Source organism: Eublepharis macularius, chromosome 1 (assembly GCF_028583425.1).
Source record: "Eublepharis macularius isolate TG4126 chromosome 1, MPM_Emac_v1.0, whole genome shotgun sequence".
Classification (NCBI taxonomy): Eukaryota; Metazoa; Chordata; class Lepidosauria; order Squamata; family Eublepharidae; genus Eublepharis; species Eublepharis macularius.
In genome coordinates this window covers 127,763,119-127,782,971 of record NC_072790.1, presented here as the reverse complement: position 1 = coordinate 127,782,971, position 19,853 = coordinate 127,763,119, and the positions used below count along the sequence as shown (strand labels likewise).

General features: G+C 41.0%; 1 protein-coding gene across 1 annotated transcript in view; it reads right to left on the bottom strand.

Moving 5' to 3' along the window:
• UST (uronyl 2-sulfotransferase) overlaps nucleotides 1–19,853 on the bottom strand; it is a 255,515-nt gene that overhangs the window by 160,367 nt on the left and 75,295 nt on the right. Inside the window, exon 2 of the mRNA XM_054992691.1 lies at nucleotides 7,801–7,844. Within this exon, the coding sequence (XP_054848666.1) occupies nucleotides 7,801–7,844 (44 nt within the window). The remainder of the gene's footprint in view (nucleotides 1–7,800; nucleotides 7,845–19,853) is intronic.

Genomic DNA, 19,853 nt, shown 5'->3' with positions numbered 1-19,853 from the left:
CTCGCTCTGCCCTAGCCTTTGAAGTGAAGGTGCGGCAATGTTTACACGCCTGGGTATTGTGGGTTTTCCCAAGGCAATATAGGCAGTTGGAATGGCCGTCTGACCTGGTCATCTTACAATTGCAGGTGACGCACCGTTTGAATAAAGCTGTATCCGACATCACGATCGCATAGAAGAGCCAGAAACCTCATCTATCGGCAGTGAAAAGGAAACTGAGGGTATGTGTGGGGTGCTCCACCTCCTATACGGCCGTTTCGGTGGGAAAACGGCCGCGCATGCGCGCTGGGAGGTGAGAGCGTCCCCCTAGCGTTATTAAGCTATAGAAATCTCCGGAACTGGCAGGCCTGCACGTGCGCAGTCCCATGTGGGACTGCACAGGAAGACCGTGGATGAACACTCTGTTTGGCAAACAAAAATATTAAATTGTTTCTTGGCCTTCACTGTATCTTGAATTAATTGGTGAAAAAATACCACCTTAATAAACTGACAAATTCCAGAGAGGTAGCCATGTCAATATGCTGCATAACTAACAGTGAAATCCTAAGCAGAGTTACTCCAGTCTAAGCGCTTTGATTTCAATGGGCTTAGACTGGAGTAACTCTGCTTAGGATTTCACTGTAAGTCTTGTGGGGCCATAAAGACTAATGAATTTAGTGTGGCAAAAACTATGGTGAGCCAGAGGTCAATATGCCTGTTTCAGATTTCTGCATCCTTTTGTATTTGTTCATTAAATGTTCTAGCAGTTGCCTTTCTCACTGAGACTCAAGACAGATTACACAGCACAGTCAATATAGTCAATTTCAAAGACATTTCAATAGACAATGTAGTAGGGTATATTTATGCCAATTTGCAAACATTTAAAACCAGCAAGAATCCAATACATAGCTGAAGAAATGCTAAAACAGAGCATTTCTAAGACTGACATATTAAACAACATAGGAATTACCCAGTAAGATCATACTTACAGCAATAGTAGTAAAGTGTATAGATCCTCCCTATCCCTTTACTGATGCATCTCTTTGAGACTACTTCCTTAGAGTACAGCTCTTCTATCTGAGTAAAAAGGCCTCTTGAATAATTCAGTTTTGCATCATTTGTAGAAAGCCAGGAAAGTGGGAGCTTCCCTGACCTCTTCAGGAAAAGCAGAGGCCACTACGGCAAATGCATGTGTACAAGCAGCTGTTGATTTTGTCCCATGTACAAGGTGGCACATGCAGAAGGCCCTGTTCAGATGAGTGAAGCTGCCATGGTGGAACACAGGGAGAGAGGTAGTCCCACAGCTAAGATGGATCGAGGCCATGAAGTGCTTTGTATGTGATAGCCGATACCTTGAATTGACTTGTACTATGTAATCCGCCCTGGGTCTCAGTGAGAAAGGCGAACTATAAAAAATAAATAGTAATTTTTCATACAGTAATTATAAAAAATGTAATGAAAATGTATGACAGAAAAGGCAAATGTGAACACATGAAGCTGCCTTATACTGAACAAGACCATCAATCCATCAAGGTCAGTGTTGCCTGCTCAGACTGACAGCAGCTCTCCAAGGTCTCACATCACCTACTGCCTGATCCCTTTAACTGGAGATTCTGTGGATTGAATCTGGGACTTCTCCATGCAAAGCAGAAGCTCTTCCACTAAGCCTCCCCATGAATAACAAGACTCAACAAAAAAACTAACTTCAGAGCTAAAAACTATACAAATTTGGGGGCCAAATCGCATATGCATGTATATTCCATGATACTGTACCATATCTTGAATGAAATATCAATTTCACATCTCAGTCCTTTCCAATCAAGTCAAATCCACAATTGAACTCTCAGACATTAACTTATCTAGTGCAAGTGGGGGCAGGCTTCATGTTTCAAGAAGCTACTTAATCCCCCCCCCCCAAGAACCTTGGGACCTGCCAGTCACAAAAAGGTAGCTTGCACAAAAATTACAGTGTTTCAAGGTCGGCAGCGCTAGTGTGGGGAAAGTGTCCTCTTCTGTTCTATCGAAGCAATCCTGGCCCCTAATTCTAACTTGCACTCCAGGAAAAAAGAATATACAAATGCCTCTATGTTTCCCCCATAAAAGTTGCTTTGATGTATGGTGAATGAGTCAATAGCCTGTCCTTTCCCACTAGAGCAAGGATGCATGTATATGTGTGTGCAGAAAAAGCTGCTGCTGCAGCTTTAAAGGAAGGACAAGGAAGTGATTAAAAGCAGCACAGGGACAGGTAGTGGTGGAGGAGAGATATCTAATTGAGCAGAAAGTGACTAGTCACTCCCAAGTGACCTTCTGCCCACCTCTGATCTAGTGTATCTGCATATGTGAACCAACTAAGTCTGTAGTGGATATCACTGTATTATAATAGTGAATTTCAAAATGGGGTACAAAATATAATTCATTATTTATATGTACTTCGTCAAATAATCTAGTTCAAAATCGACAATAGGGCTGAAGAACCAAGCATTATCGTTAACCATGTTGCCAGCATGCACAAAATGTGATTTTTTTTTTTCTATGCAGTCTTCATTTGTAGCACTTAACAATCCTTTCCTCGTGTACCTATCACATCACATGACTACTGTCTCCAGAGGACTGGCTCAGAAGTTAATAAGTCTTTTCTCACTGAAAGGTGGCCTTTGGGAAATCACAGCTTTCATTTACTTTTCAGTTTAATTTTTAATATTTTGAATTACCACCGCCTCATTTGGTCTACCCTCTGACATTGAAAGTCTTATGGCTGAATCTGAATTACATCTTCTTGAGTAGCCAGGGGCAACATCATTTATTCATGAGCAGTGCCTTGCATATTTTAAAGCACTTTAATAATACTAAGCAATCACTATGCTTTATATAATCAACAATTTACCTCAACTTTAAGCAAATGCCTGTAAACAAACTGCACCTTTAAAATAGCAACAGCAAATTACAAACACAAAAGAGAGAGATCAAATCCTGATTATTTTGGACCAAACTATCAACAGTACTAGTGGAGAAACTTTGCACAAATTTTGCAAAGGAAAACATATTTACAGGGCAGAAAGAGCTGGGTTGGAATCCCACATGTAACTTCGATCTGTTTTATGACAATATGTAGCATCTGCTTAATGGGAACTGTCCTGTGAAATTTGTGTATTTCCTTCTTTCACTTATGCAAGCTGGATCCAGAAAAATTAGTAGTTTCATAAAGTCTGTAGCACTGCTATGGTTATTAAGTAATTACTAGGATACCTCTAGAGAGAAAGTATTGTACACTTATTTCAGCACTTTCTATGGGCAACAAATCACTGAATAGAATAATCTCTCTCTTCCCCTGAAACTTATGTACTACATGGCTACTTCAAAATCTTCCAGCTCATTTTATCTTAAGTTCATTCATCACGTCCTCAATTTTATTGGCACTTAAAGTACTGTGTAAGCAAGCAAGACTAACATTTTAACAACTATATAAGCAACCAAGATGATCTTTACAATTGTAATTAAACTGAAATTAAGACAGGCAAAATGTAAAAAAAAACCCAAGATCAACTTTACCACAAGTACACTGTACCAGAGGTATGAAACCTTTTTGGCTAAAAATGCTAAAAAAACAATGTCTACCACAAACAAGGAGAGGAGTGACAAGCATTTGGCCAGACATCCAGGGGAAAGGCAAGGCCCAGTGGGGCTGCCAGTGCCTCAAGGCCTGGAAGCTGTGCCATGCCTCTTCTCCCCACACTTGCACCGCCCGCCAGTGATGCTACCAGAGCCCCAGAGGATTGCCTCAGTTGTTTGGAGAAAGAAATGGCCCTGTTTGCCAAGTAAAATTATTTGGCATGTTACTGTTTGTCATGTGAGCTGGAAATATCCCTACACTAAACATTCATGGTCTTTGACCTAAAGCTGCAGTGAGCCAAAAAAGCTAAGCGGCTATGCCGGGAACTGAGACTACATTATCCTTATTTCTAATCTGCATAGTAGTGTGCTGTACTATTCAATTTGTTCAAAAGTTCAATTTGTTATACATTCCAGGTGAAAAAGAAAACAAGTCTCTATGGACACTAGAGTATTGGCTCTAATGGAGCCTACTGCCTAGTATAGTTTATACCACCACAACAGCAGCCCCTAAAGCTTTGTAGCACTTTGTTCCCTTGTTGCCTCAGGCTAACGCATTAGTCTGCAAATGATTAAATACAACTAATTTTTGATAACCTGTAATAATGTTTTGGCTATACCACATGTAGAGATTCCTGGCAAGCCTGCCTGGGTCCCCAGAAGGCTGCCAGTCTCCTTTAGTAGTGTCAGAAGGCAAAGCTACAAAAGAACTGGCAAGTGAAGCTAGAGTAAAAAGCTACCACTAGCCTCTCTAACTAACCCCACAACTGGAGACCAAGAGGCAGGCCTCCAGCCCTCAGGGCACTAAACAAAAAAAAGTCAGCCCTGCAAGCCAGGCACCCAGCAGGCTGAGTTCCAAAATCAATTATCCGGATAGCATGGGGCAAAGTAGTCAAAGAACTGGATTTGGATTGATGCCACAACTCTCAGTAACTCCTCAGTGATATAAGAAAAAGTAATTTATTAAAGAAAACTGCAAAGACAAAAAAAAACATAGACATGTATAGAGAAGCAAAGAAAACAACAGGCTATTTAAGCCAGGCTATATACACTATAAATCCCTGAACTTGTTCCAGATGTTACCTTCAGCAAGTTTCAGAGTCCAAATGGGAGCTTTAGCTCTTAAGTCCAGAGATCCAAAAGACAAAAGTACAAAGGTTGCTAGCATAGGAATCCCCCAGTTGCATAGCATTCAGGAGCAGGAACAAAAAGAAGGTGGTATAGACTGAGAAACAACTCCTTTCAAGATGGCTGGCTGCAGCCAGCCACAAACCTCTGATGACAAACCCAGCCGTAGCCTGTTCTCACAGGTAAGGGAGGGGGGAAAGAACTCATCACCCCACCACCACAATGCTACTTGCTAACAAGCCAGGAGGCTGGTGTAGCCTCTGTGAAACTTTGTCCTTAACAGCTGTTTCAGGTTTGCACCTGTGGCTCAAGGCCTCTTATCTAGCCAGAATAGACAGTGCCAACCAGCTCTAGTCTCACAAAAGAAAAAAAAATCTCAAAAGCCTAACCAAGATGTTTAAACTAAAAAAGAAATAAATATACCACACACATTTGAAATCACTCCTATTAAGACTCCTAACAGCATAAACCACATGAAACCTCAATGGATCTACCCCCAACTATGACAAATAAGGCCTTTGCTGCCAAGTCAGCTTTAATGTCAATACAAGTAAGGGTAGGGTCTGAGACCGCTCCTAGTACCTGAAATACAGATAAAGCTTTCAACTCTTGTTCTTATCGCATCCCACAGATCAACCAGGGCTGTGACAGGACCACCAAACTTGCTGAAAAGTCCCCAAGAGATGTCTGAGACAATGAAATTCTTATACCATATCAGTAGAAGTTGCAACTTTGATCTTCACAATGTGAATCAGATGTAAGGAACCAGAATGGAATTAACTTTAGGTTGTCTGTAAAAACCATTAAAAAGTCTAATTTTTGTTCTCAGTGTAGTCTGGCATCTAATTGCCAGCTAAGATATGCTGCAAAATAATAGAAAGGGTCTTACTCTTTGAAGCATTTGCCTAAGCATTAGTTGCAGCATGCCTGTTTTCAGCGGAGACAGATTTGGTCCTAAAAACCATAACAGATAAAAGTGCAACATTTGACATAACAATTCCTCCTGTTCCCTCCTGTAGTTAAGAGAAGTTTCAAGACTCTCCTAAACTCATAGGATAATATACTTGCAAAAGGAAAGAGGAGGAACTGAAAGTTTTACATTGAAAAGATATTGTTATATATTGTTAGTTGAATGTTTTTGCAGATGGATAGAAGAGAAAGGAAAGCCACAAGCTTTCCAATTATTTCGTAATAGGATTCAAAGAAAACAAGAGTTCATGTACCAGCTTCAGATACTCAAGCTGAAACTTGTGATGAGCGAGACACCCTAATTCAATTCTCAGTGGACCCAAGTTGTAATCTTAGCTCCACTATATTTTTTTTACTTATTAGAGGTCTTTGCTGTTTCTCATACTTGGTAACCTGTCCTAACTCTCAGAGAGAAAGGTAGGCTATAAATGAAATTAATAATAAATCAAATGAATTAATTTAGGCCTGGATTAGTTCATTTAAAGCTTAAACTGCTATCCCAGTTGTATCAATGGGAGCATGGTAAGGCTTAAAGGCTTTCCCCATCTCCACTCACCCTGCAAACTCCTCCCCATTCTCAAACTTATCCACATTGTCACTGACAACAATGGCTGTTTTCACACTGTCTATAAATAGCACGAGACTCACGGAAGGCTGCTGGCTTTCTCTCGCAATTTTTGTAATCAGATGGTGTTAAAAATTGCGCAAGGAAGCCGGCAGCCTTCCGTGAGTCTCGCGCTATTTGTAGACAGTATGAAAATGGCCAATGAAAAAGCTTACAAGCAGCAGACACTTTGTATTTATTTATATTATTTATATCTGCCTTTCTCACTGAGACTCAAATTGGATTACACGGTGCAAGTTAGTACAGTCAATTCCAAGGATATTTCAATAAACAATGTAATAGGATATATACATGCAAATTTGCAAAGATTTAAAACCAGCAGAAACTCAATACAGAGTTGAGGAAATGCTGACAACAGAGCATAAGAAAATCTATGTCTGGCATATTAAACAACACCATTGGCTCATACTTAAAGCAACAGATAGTATATAGTAGCACGTAGTAGTAAAGACTATGGTCTCTATCACTTTACTGATACATCTCTTTGAGACCACTTCCTTACAGTACAGTCCTCCTATCTGAGTAAAAAGCTGTCTTGAATCATTCAGTTTTGCATTGTTTGCAGAAAACCAGGAGAGTAGAAGCTTTCCTGACCATTTCAGGTAGGCTGTTCCATAAGGTGGGTGCCGCCACAGAGAATGCACATACACAGGCAGCTGTTGATTTTACCCATGTGCAAGGTGGCAGTTGCAAAAGGCCTGTTCAGATGAGCGAAACTGCTGTAGTGGAACATAGGGAGAGAGGCAATTCCATAGATACGCCTGACCAAGGCTATGAAGAGCTTTGTATGTGGTAACCAATACCTTGAGCTGAGCCCGGTAACTGATAGGAAGGCCAAAGAAATGACGGCAGATTAAAAGTAATATTCATTCTTCTCCTAACTTTCAACATTACCATGAATCCAGGAAGCCAGATCAGCTGTGTCAAGGTAGGGGAACTTCTTCCAGGCTAGATTGAGGTCGTAGAAAGCATTTTTGCAGTTGTCTTAACTTGCTTTTCTAGCAGTAGTGCTGGATCCAGTATAACCCCTAGGCTCTTAATTGAGTTTGTAAGGGTCAGATAAACTCCACTGAAAAGGGGGAGTAGAAAGTCCTTCAACATCTCTGCCTTCCCAACAGGCATCATTTCTGTCTTGTCTGGGTTCAATTTCAATTTGCTCGCTTTCAGCCATTTGACCACAACTGTCAGGCAATGACCCAAGATTTCTATTGCATCCTGTGGTGATTTAGCTAGTGAGATAATGCTTCCACTGCCATAGGTTAAGTTTGAAAAATTAGGCAGGCAGCAAGGAAGAGATACCAGTACATTCCATCACTAGTTTAAACAGGAAATCTGCAGCCTGTTTTTGGTGCTGCAGCTTGCAGCTCTTTATCCTGAGGGAAAGGAGATTATCACTTTCCACAATGAAATTGGTTCAATTTGTAAGATTACATAAGAAACTGGAGATGCTTATAGCAGAATTTGGCTAAACATAAAAGACAAAAGCACCTCACCTTACGAGGGGGTGGCCCATGTTCATCCAAATAAGTGGAATTTCCTAGAAGGGGGAAAAAGAAAAGAAGTGCTAGGAATTAGTGATGAACACAGGGCAATAAGAATGGCTCAGATAAAGAATTACACTTGTTATTTACATAACATGTAAGTACAGATTTTACTCAATCCTTAGTTTTCTTAAACAGAATAACTGTTTAAGACTGGATTTAAGACTCTAAACAATTAATCGCATCTTTATTCCACCATTCTTCCAAGGAAATTCAGTTGGTGGACATTATTCTCTCTTCCTCTAGTTTATCCTCACAATAACCCTGTGAGGTGCATTAGGCTGACAGAGCATGACCAGTGGCTGACCTAAGGCCACCCAGTGAGCTTTAAGGCTGAATGGGGATCTAAATCCAGGTCTCCCTGGTTTGTGTCCAGTTCCTATACAAAACTGCTTGAGGTTCTTTCTGCAAAGGTCTTTTTACACTGTATTGTCGAAGGCTTTCACGGCCGGAGAACGATGGTTGTTGTGGGTTTTCCGGGCTGTATTGCCGTGGTCTTGGCATTGTAGTTCCTAACTACAATGCCAAGACCACGGCAATACAGCCCGGAAAACCCACAACAACCGTCTTTTTACACTCTTTTTCTGTTCCCAGATTCTCACTGGATTTTTTAACAGGACAAAACTCACTGCTTCTTGTTAGTGGAATCTACCTTAAAGTAGTAGGAGAGGGGGTACAGGTACAGACAATCTCAAAGTACCAATAAGAAAAATGTTTTTTCTTTACTGCAATGAATAAGAAAAAAAAAGAAAATGTGTACCCCATCCTCCTCCTCCTTCTCCTTCCATAACCTGAGGAACAGGTAAAGGAGGGAAGGGGAAGACCGCCTTATGCTCCGGTGAGCTTAAGAATCTTCACAGTTCTCATGTAGGACTGCACAGTTATCATGAAGATAAACTCTTCCAATTTGCTTGTCAAAGGGGAAGAGGAGACACCACAACTTGGAAGACAAAGTCTGCAGAACTGAGAGGAAGGGAGGAAATATTAAGGTAATGTTTTATTTATTAAATGATTTTCGCTTCCAATTAGGGGCGTGTGATTCGGGTTTCCAATTCGGGAAAAATACCTGAATCGGAGCCAATTCACAAAGATTCGGGATTTCCAAAATGGCCCCAGCATACTGGGCCTTTTTGGAAACCCCAAATCAAAGATTCCTGAAGCTATTTGTATAGCTTTGGGAAGCTTCGGGTCAAGGGGATGAAATGCCCCTCTCCGTGCCACTGCGCAGCGGCACGGAGAGGGGCATTTCACCCTGGAATCAGCTGCTTGTCAAGGGTCTCACCGACAAGCGGCTGAGTGCAGTGCTGGGGTGAAATGCCCCTCTTCCTGCTGCTGCACGGCAGCATGAAGAGAGACATTTAAATCCCCGAATCAGCTGCTTGTCAGAGGTTTCCCTGAGAAGTAGTTGAGTGCAGCCTGCTGGGGTGAAATGCCCTTGGGAGAGGGGCATTTCACCCCCAAACCAGCCTGTGGGGGTGAAATATTCCTTTCCTTGTTGCTGTGAAGCGGCAGGCAAAGGAGCATCCCTCCCCTTGGATCAGCTGCCTGGCCAGGCAGCTGATCCAAGGGGGGGAGGAGAAATGCCCTTTCCCCGCCGCTTCGCAACAACAGGCAGAGGAACATTTAAATGCCCTTTCCCTGTTGCTGCGAACCGGCGAGGAAAGGGCATTCCTCCCTTGAATCAGTAGCTTGCCAAGCCACTGATGGAAACCGTCTGGGGTTTACAATGCCCCTTTCCATGCCGCTGCGCACGGGAAAGGGCATTTAAACCCCGGGATCAGCTGTCTGGTGGGGAAATCCCCACCAAGCAGCTGTTGGCAGGGGTTTATATACCCATTTCCAGGGCCAGGTAAGTGGCATGAGGGGTGTTGGCGGTGGGGGGTAAGGGGGCTGGAAACTTCCTCCCTCACTTCGGTATGCTCTGCATCTTTATGGAGCATACCAAAGTGATTTAAATAGCCAAATCTGAAGCAGCTTTCCACTTGGGGTTTCAGGTGTTTATGAAGCTTTTTCCCACTTCGGATAAACCGAAGTGGGAAACTCGAATTTTTTTCTGGTGCACACCCCTACTTCCAATTCAATCATCCAAAAGGTGGCTAACAATTTTAAAATCACAATTCACATTTTAAAAGATACACTGAAAGAACCTAAACAAAACCAGCAAAACCAGATCCAGTAAAAAAATAAATAACAGAAGAAAAACAGCAATAGCATACACTATTATGAATACATGATCCTCAGACGTTCTCCAGAAGAGTTTATTCTTCGCATGTTGTTCTTTGCATTTTGTTCAAGGGATGGAGCCAAGTCCATCTCCTTCAGAACGGGGTTCATAGGCACTACTGTGGAAAAGTTCCTTCCTTTGTCACTGAATAGATCTCTAGGAAAGACTGCAATTAACAAACTGGTCTAAGCTGATTAAATGTACTCCAGGCCACTACTGCCAACTGAATATCTAAAAGTAGTACCAAAGAGCATGACTAAGCTGCAGGTCTAAGGGAGAATGCAACTCCACTATCACAGGCTTAATAACTACTCAGATATATTAACAAATAGTACTTTCACCTTCTTAAGTTTCAGCTTGGTCACCCTCATCCAGTCCATTACCGGTCTCAGATGAAAATTGAGAACTACTTCCCTAAGATTTGATTGAAAAGGGGAGACAGAGTGGCACATCACTCGTCTACTGGTTGCATTGCACTCCAAATCTCCCCCTGAAGTTTATAGTAAGTGTCAAATAGAGGGAGGCAAAGTAGACCCTTTGTAGCATCCTATGGACCAAATAGTGGGGAAACAGACTCTGAGCACCATATTCTGAGATCAAGGAAAGACTCAATATCAAGCTACCTATCTCAGACCCCTCCTGGGAGGAATCTAGAAGGACTCTATAGTTGATGAGGTCCACCAACAAGGCATTGTTGGTGGACCTCAAGGAGCTCAAGGAAGTAGTGGGATTTGAACCAGCAGAGAGCTAATTTGCAACCCAACCACTTAACCCCTGTGCTATAATAGCTCTCCTTTAAATACCAGGAATTCAAACCACACATGTCTGGAAGGTGATGCATCTGGAAGGTGATGCATCTGGAAGGTGATGCACTTCACTGTTCATTTCCAGTATAGCTCATCCACTAGCATCAGCAAAGCAATTTCTATCTCAAAACTTAATCTGAAGACAGGGTAGTTGGGATCCACCTAGCTGTCTTGACATGAAGAGTGGGAGCCAATGATGTGACAAAAGTTCCACTGGGTAGGGGGAGGGAGAGAGAGAACATGCACCCAAGCTTAAAGTGATCCACAGAGGTTGATTGTCTTCCAGTAACTCTGCACTTGTAGCTTCCCAACCTGAAGCAGATATCCCATGATCCCTCAGCACCCTGTCCCACATTTTAAGAACTTTCCCCAGAATTTTAAAAAGAATGCAACAAAGTATTAAAACCCTTCCAGACATGTGTGGTTTGAATTCCTGGTATTTAAAGGAGAGCTACTATAGCACAGGGGTTAAGTGGTTGGGTTGCAAATTAGCTCTCTGCTGGTTCAAATCCCACTACTTCCTTGAGCTCAGCAGGTGGCCTTGAGTAAGCCTGTTCCTCTGCTGTATTATGTGGATAATAATAACACTGACTTTGTTCACTGCTCCGAGTGGGGCACTACTCTGTCTAGAAGAGTGGTAAACAAGCACACTATTATTATTTTCTGAAGCCAATGTTTCAAATAAGCCAAGAGTAAACAAGGTATTTTTTTCATAAGGTGTTTTTTTTCATATTACTTATTTTTAATATTTGAAATTGAAAAAAAAATGAGGTGCAAGAACTTTCTTGGGCAAGAAACAGGATCTATGCTGCAACCTCAAATAAAAACTTCCAATAAATACACAGAATATGAGACTTTTACAATTTCTATACAGTCCTGACAATCTAATTGAATTCTGAAGTGAATTGCTTGTAACAATACAATTTTTCCAGACCACAGCTCCTCTTCTAGGCTATAAAAAGTATTAGCTATTACTGATAAGATAGTAAGAGCTCTTCATACTACCTCAGTTTTATAAGCAACTATTTGTTCCTATGTGACTAATTCTTTTAGAATTTCTATTCTTTAGGCTGGCAGGCTCTTTATGTAAAGGAAAAAGTAAGGTTGACATATAAAACTGCATTCAACTGAACAGGTTATTTATCTGAGAAGTAATGCAATTTAAAGTCAACATAAAGCAGTTGTATCAAATCCATATAAAAGGAGTGGCAGGTGGCATATAAATGAACCATGTGACAACTCATATTAGAACTTCTATAATTTCCCAAACATTTATATAATGGCATTTATATAGAAGTGTTAGATAAAATATAACATTAAAGTAAGACAGATCAGAATCACTGTTTTTTAAAAGAACCATTAACAATTTTGTACGTTGATACTCTCACAAATATATTTAAGCAAATATATTTAATCTTTTAAAAGGTTTTTATATGTAAACTCATGTTGCATATTCAGTTTTATACTTGAAACTTTACAGCCTAAAGTTTATTTATTTTGCACTTCTCCCTGCTTTCCAAGCAGACACAAACCCATTATACAGAAGGGGATCAAACAGAAGTTAGGGAGTTAAATACCAAGAAGTACAATAATGAAAGCCAGCCCCCCCAAAGTAGCTTACAAACAGTTGAAGGGCTAAGTACAAACAATGACACCACAGAAATAGTATGATACTTCTACAAGACAGTGAGGGAGGAGGTCATGCTAATGCTATAATGTAACAAAATGTTATTTATCTCCTTATATTTATCCATTGTTATGAGATGTAAAGAATAAATTTGAAAATTGATATTTGAGTAGTGCCAGAGTAAAGTTGGTGGTTATATGAGAACTTCTTGAAATAAAGAAGCAATCACAAGAAGGGATTAAGAAGCCTTGAAGAGAAAAGGAGGCAGATTTACAAGAGTAAAGATCACAGGAGGCAGAAAAGTTGGATACAAAGATTTAAAAATCCTGGAGGGGGGTCTATAAAAACACACCTGAAAGCACTGAGGTTAGCAGTCTTCGTCATCTCAGCAAAAGAGTGATGAACAATACAGGGCAGTGGCAAGCAGAAAAAGTATGCATGTAAAAGTCAAGAGCTGAATTAACACAATAACCAGAGTTTTGGCAACAGTATTAAGAGGGAGATATTTCATGTTGCAGAAGAAGAAACAACAAATCTTGCTAAAGATCTAAATCTGAGAGAGTGAGAGAAGGGAAGGAGAGCTATTTTAACTAGTTACATACCTAAAAGACAGTAGAGATGGTGCTGAGATGAACATAAATGAAAAATGAACAGGAATTCTTTGGTCAAAAATAGCTAAATTTCAGTCTTAAAAGTTTGGAAATAATCCAGAGATATAGATCTAGAGATGTGAAGGCTGGATTGGGAATGGGTGGGACGCAAGAAGGTGACATGTAGATTTGCTTAGAAACTGTACAGTTGTACAGAAAACACTTTTAGACTGGGGAAATCACTTGAATGTCTCTATAGCTATATGTAGAACCATACAAACATAGAGCTGGAAGTTACTCCAAGGGTCATCTAGTCCAATCCTCTGCACGATGCAGGAAATTCAGTTACCACCACCACCCCACTTCCCCAGTGAGCCTTACTCTATGATGAGACACCTCTCCCCCAACAGGATCCCTGGCCAATTTGGCCTGGAGAAAAACTTCTTCCTGACCCCAAAGTGGCAATCAGCATTACCCTAGGTATATAAAAAGGGCCATGAGAGCACTGGCTAGTTCCTTCCTGGCCTGCCTCTCAAAATTGCTGTCAGGTGGTCATCTGGCCTCTGCTGAAAAACCTCCAAACAAGGAGAGCCCACCAACTCCTGAGGAAGTTATGTGAAGAAGTTCTTCCTAATGTTTAGCTGAAAGCTCTTTTGATTTAATTTTAACCTGTTGGTTCCATTCTGAACCTCTGGAGCAATAGAAAACAACTCCACTCCATCCTCTATGTGAAAGTCCTTCAAATACTTAAAAATGGCTATTATATCACCTCCCCAGGCTAAACATACTCAGCTCTTTCAACCTTTCCTCATAGGATTTGGTCTCCAGACCCCCAAGTATCTTTCTTGCCCTCCTTTGGACACATCTAGTTTGTCAATATCCTTCTTAAACTGTGGTGCGCAAAACTGGACACAGTACTTCAAGTGTGGTCTAACCAAAGCAGAGGTAAAGCAATACCATCACTTCACCTGATCTGGACATGATACTTCACATTTGCCTTTCATAGCTACTGCATCACACTGCTGACTCATATTTAGTGTATGATCTACTAAGATCTGTAGATTCTTTTCACACGTACTATTGCCAAGTCAAGTCTTCCTCAACCCTATAAGCATGCCTTTGATTTTTCTTACCTAAATGCAGAACTTTACATTTATCTCAGTTGAAATTCATTTTGTTGGTTTTAGCTTAGTTTTCCAACTTGTCAAGATCATCCTGAATCATCTGCACCTAAGTATCATCTGCAAATGTAATGAGCATTCCCTCTATTCCTTCATTCAACTCACTGATAAGAATGTTGAACAACACAGGGCTCAGGACAGATCCCTGAGGCACTCCACATGTTTCTCCTCTCCAAGAGGTTGAGGAGTAGAGATGGGCATGAAACGAACCATGGAACAAAATTCCAGATGGAACAGCTGGTTTCTAGTCAAAGAAACATGTTCCGCAGGGCCGCGTTTTTACAAAACAAACAACTTTTCTCCTACTGTTCCGTTGCCGATTCAGGAAGCCAGACACTTTGGCGCCATTCAATCCATCGCCCAGGCAATGGTGGCAGTCTTTTGGTGGCCCCCAATCTGAGGCCTCCATGCTTGAGTGGCAGCTGTCCCTGTGAACTAGAGAGCTCCTGTTCTGGCCCATCCAGTCAGGAAAAGGGCCCGCCCCTCAAAGTAGCTGCCAGCAGACTCTCCAGTTTTAACTACTGTGAAGAGAAAATGACAGGAAGGGATGGATCATGCCTTTCCCAGGGTTCAATCTCTCTGAAACTTGGGGGGTCTTTAGAGGACAGTGAGGACTAGCTCCCCTGCAAATTTGGTGGGTATTTTACATTGAGAAGGTCTTGTTTAGTTTGGCTGTGAGCGTGAAGGGGCCCGTTCCGGGCTCTTGCGAAACTGCTGCTCTATATAGTATTTGGTATATCACTTTGGTGTTACAAACTGTACTTGCAGCTGGAAGGTATTGTCCCCCTTTTCTATTGAAGACTTGCTTTATTGCTGCCCCAGAAGAAGCTGCTGATGCCATAACAACCTTACACTGGGGCTTCCAGGATAAGTGATCATTAATAGTTACTTCAAGATATTTGAAAGATCTGACCTGCTTCAGTTCGTTGTCATCTAATTTCCATTTATATTTGCAGTTGCTTTTCTGTTTGGTAAAAACAAAAATCTTTGATTTAGCAGTATTAATTGTCAGGTCATGATCCTGGCCTGACAACTGTAGTTGTAAAAAGACTGTATTAGGCTCTGAAGCCCAATAGGAGATTGTGATATTAAACCTGCATCATCAACAAAGAGTAATACAGGAATTTCTAGAGCTTCCCAAATTTGTCAGATGGAACTTCTCTTGTTTAAGAACAGGTGCCAGATCGTTCAGATATAGATTAAAAAGGAGTGGAGCCATTAGGCATCCCTGCTTAACACTAGATCTTATCGTAAATGTCCTTGAAAGTTGCCCCCCTGGCCCACATCTAACCTGACCAGTTGGATCATCATACAGCATCTCAATTAGCCATAGCAATCTATGATCAGTTGTGGTTTTCTTTTGTTTTTGTCACAAATGAGACCTGGGGATTGAATCAAAAACTGATTTCAAATCCATAAAGGCAGCACATAACTTTCCTGATATAGCAAGTATATTTTTCTGCTAGATGGTATAGAATAATACAGTGGCCGATAGCTGGTGCTCCCTGGATGAAGTCCATTTGCTCTAGACTTATCAATTATTTGGAATAAATCCAATAGTTAACTTATATTACAAGTAGGATGTATATAGTTTACAGATTACTGGCAGTAAACTAATTGGCCTGTAATTACAAGGGTCTGTTTGACTGCCCCTCTTAAAAATAAGAATAATGAGAGCACGTTTCCACATCACTGGAATTTTACCCGTCGAGTTAATTTTGGAAACTACAGGTGCTAGTAAAGCACTCTACCATTCCGGATTGCTCTTAAATATTTCAGCTGGTATCAGATCGATCTCTGGAGCTTTATGCTCTCTCAAGCGTTTTATCAATATCAACACTTCCTCAGATGACACTGGTGGCCATATTGATAAAACTAGATTCATTTTCATTCATTTCATAGTTATCTGCCACCTGCGTGTTAAATATTTTACACTTCTTGCAGATGTGTTCTTCCCAGGTGTTGGCTGATACACAGTAATTCAGTAGTACAAGCCTGTTAAAACTTTCCAAATTCCAAAAGGCTCTGGTGTCATTCTTTCCGAAAACCTCGATTAATATTTTTCAATCTTTCATTTAGGATTCATATTTATTTTGATCATTGATTTACATTTTTTTATGTCAGTAGCTTTGACAATGTACCATAATCACTCACTGAATGGAAATGTCTGTAGCACTGTTGAATAGCTCATTTAGCATCTCTACATTCTTTATCAAACCATTGGTTTCTCTTTGTTAAGATGCTTGGGTTGGTAGAACACTGCCTAATACAAGCAGGTAAAACCAGCTCTAAAAGTTCTGTAAGTTCCTCCAGCTGAATATCAACAGAGTTTGTACTTAAAAATGTCCTACGCTTTCTGAAGTGATTATTTGTCTAAAGCACAAGCAGAGGATGCTGTCCACTTTAAAGGTTTGAGGGTGCTCCAATCCTGGACAAATTCTAAATTGTAGAGATCTTTCAGATGACTTTGATACGATACTTCAATGATGAGGTAGAGTGGAAGATGGTAACTATCCTGAAAATATAATTTTCTGATATAATTTAACATAGAAGGTGCCACAAACCCACGTCCAACTCAGGCTTAGGCTGACCTTCCCCTACCCTGAGGTAAAACTTCTCCTCTTTAAGTGTATGAAGTTGTATACTGGGCTGGGAAGCCTCTGGTAGTGTGGTTGATGTTAAGCTTCAACTTTCCTTCTTGTCCCACCCTTAGGAAATATTAAAGATGGTTACCCAGCCAAGTCTTAGTAGGGGACAGATCAGGGGTTTGTGCTTCCCTTTAGCAGAAACTGGCACACAAGGCTTGGGGAGGTTCAAAATGCAACTGAAGGTTTATTTACAGTAGGTAAAGGCAGAAGGCAAGTAGGCAGGTGTTGGAACTGAAGAAACAGAAAGGTTTTTGTACAGGAACTTCACTGGTGTGAGGCACAAAACACTTGGAATAACACTAGGTTGCTGGCTTCTTTCAGAGGTTGACACTGCTTCACAGATGTTACACTTTATATACTCAAACACAAACACAGCACGACTTTCCCTCCTCTCCAGACCTTAGGGTGCTCCACTGAGACAAACCCTTCCTAGATACTGGGCAGGCATTATAGTTATGAGCTATAACCCTGTTCCTGGCACTGAAGGGGAGACTCCTCTCTACCCATTTCCTTGGCCCTCTATAATTCCCAGATCTCTCGTGTCTAAGTAGGAGTTAGTGCTGATTTTCCCTACTTTAGTCCTAGGACTAAAAGTGTTTCACAAACATTATTTCCTCTCACAGAGGATTCTCTGGCTGACCCTCTCTGGTCTAAAGCCAGGCTCCAACTCTCTTTCACTCTCTTGTTTTCTCTCCCACTCCAACTGACAGCTTCCCCAACATTCCCTCCCCAACTGCCATTTCAGACTAGCCACATGGGAGGGGGGGGGGAGGAAACATGTCAATCATAGCTCACTGACTGGAAATCTCAGCATCTGAAGCTGAGTCTGTCACAGATGGCTTCTTACATAATTTAACATAGATGTAGATATATCTATGTTAATAATAACAGTGCTCACTACTTTCACCTCATCAACCAGTTTGTCCCTGTAGGTGCGAATCAGGTCCAGGATAGCAGATTCTCTTGTTTCTTTCTCTACTTTCTGGAAGATGAAGTTGTCAGCAACACCAGTCAGGAATTTATCAGACTTTACATTTTTAGCTGACCGCTCTGAGTGGGTATTAAGTTGTCCTGAAGGGTGGTATAGAAATTGAATATTGTTGTTGCTGTTATTAATGTTGTTATTATTAATTATTAATATGTGCCTCTCCCCATTCATCATTAGTGCTCTTATCTCCTGTAACTGGCATCTTACTAGCTTTTGAGTTTTTTTCTCCCTCTCCCACAGGATTTAGTTTAAAACTCTCCTTATCAGGTTTGCCAAACATATTTTTCTTACCCTTGTGAGGTGCAAACCATCTCCTGACAGAAGTGCGTCATCTCGAAAACACAATGGGCCAAGAAACCAAACCTTTCTAGATGACATACTCTGAGTAGCCAATTGTTTATTTCCAGTATTATTCTCTCTCTTCAAAAGCAGCAGCCCTCAACAGGAAGAAGTGGCAAAATCACAACCTGTGCTCCCAGGTCCTTCACCTTTTTATCCAGAGCTTCATAGTCTTCTTTAATATGTTCCAGGCTATGCAAGGCAGTACCATTTATTCCCACATGGATGAAAAAGAAGGGATAATAATTTGTGTTCTTGATGAGTCTTTGTATCCTTTCTGTCACAACTTGGATGCATGAACTTGGTAGACAATGTGCCTCTCAAGATGGCAAGTCTGATCTGCACACTTTAGCCTTTATCCCTCACAGTAAGGAGTCTCCAATCACCATCACCTATTTTGGAGGGCACCCAAGTTTCCTCTATGTAGACAAGTTTTTTCCAAAAGTGTGAGTCCCAAGTGAGCAAAACCCTTTGACAGAACAATTTGCATGAGTCAACTACTATTAAGAGCACATTGAGTTTTTGTTTTTAAGTGTATGATGCAGCACAGGGAGAGGGAAAGCTGTAGATTGATGAAAAAAGCAGAACTCTCATTAGGTGTATATGTAGCAACCTGCCCTTTACCTGTGTTGCTCATAAGAAGTTTCAACTCAGATGCTATGAACTTCATATACTCTAGAATATACTCAGACCTATTTCAGAGCCATCTAGGGTTGACAGCTTCCAGGTCGTGGCTGGAGATCTCCCAGAATTACAATGGATCTCCAGGCCCTAGAGATCAGTTCCCCTGGAGAAAATGGCTGCTTTGGAGGGTATACTCTATGATATTCTACCCTACTGAGGTTCCTTCCCTCCCCAATCCCTGGCCTCTCCAGGTTTCACCCCCAAATCTCCAAGATTTTCCAGCCTGGAGGTGGCCATCTTATAGCCATCTGAACAAAAAACTAAGATGCTGCAATGCGGGTCTGATTTTATTTTAATTTGCTTTTATATGTACTGTTATCTGTACTCAGTAATTTTAAATGCTTATTGTATACTTTTCATTAACTAAGATATGGAATAAAAATGTCCAATAGTAAGGTATTAGTCTTCAAAACAAAAAACTCTGCTGTCTGGCAGTCAGACAAAATTTATATTAATAGCCATTGTTCCAACATTTGTCTTTTGCTAAGTTTTCTTATTATCCAGCTGTAGTTGTCATTAAAACAAGAACACTGTATACAGACCACTATATACAGTAGCTAAGGCATTCAAGAGAACACAGCTATCGATACAAAAGTGTTTCTTACTTTGTTTCAAGGCAAGTGTGATGGAATAGGCATTAAATGCAAGGATTACCAACTGCTGCATCCAGAGAGTCCGTTAACACCACCTTCTTCTCAAGCCCTCAGAGAATGAGTTTGGTTCTTGCAATTTTCTTGTATCCAGTCTGAATTTTTGTATGCCCAAGATGAAGTGAGTTCTCTCACGAAACGGGTTAATGACAATTGCCTGCACATCCCCGTCGGCGTTGTTGGACAAATCTTGAATTTTGGGACTGGGAATGTTATTACATCTTCCACGATTCTCTCCATGGGCTTCCATATAAAAAAAAAATTTTTT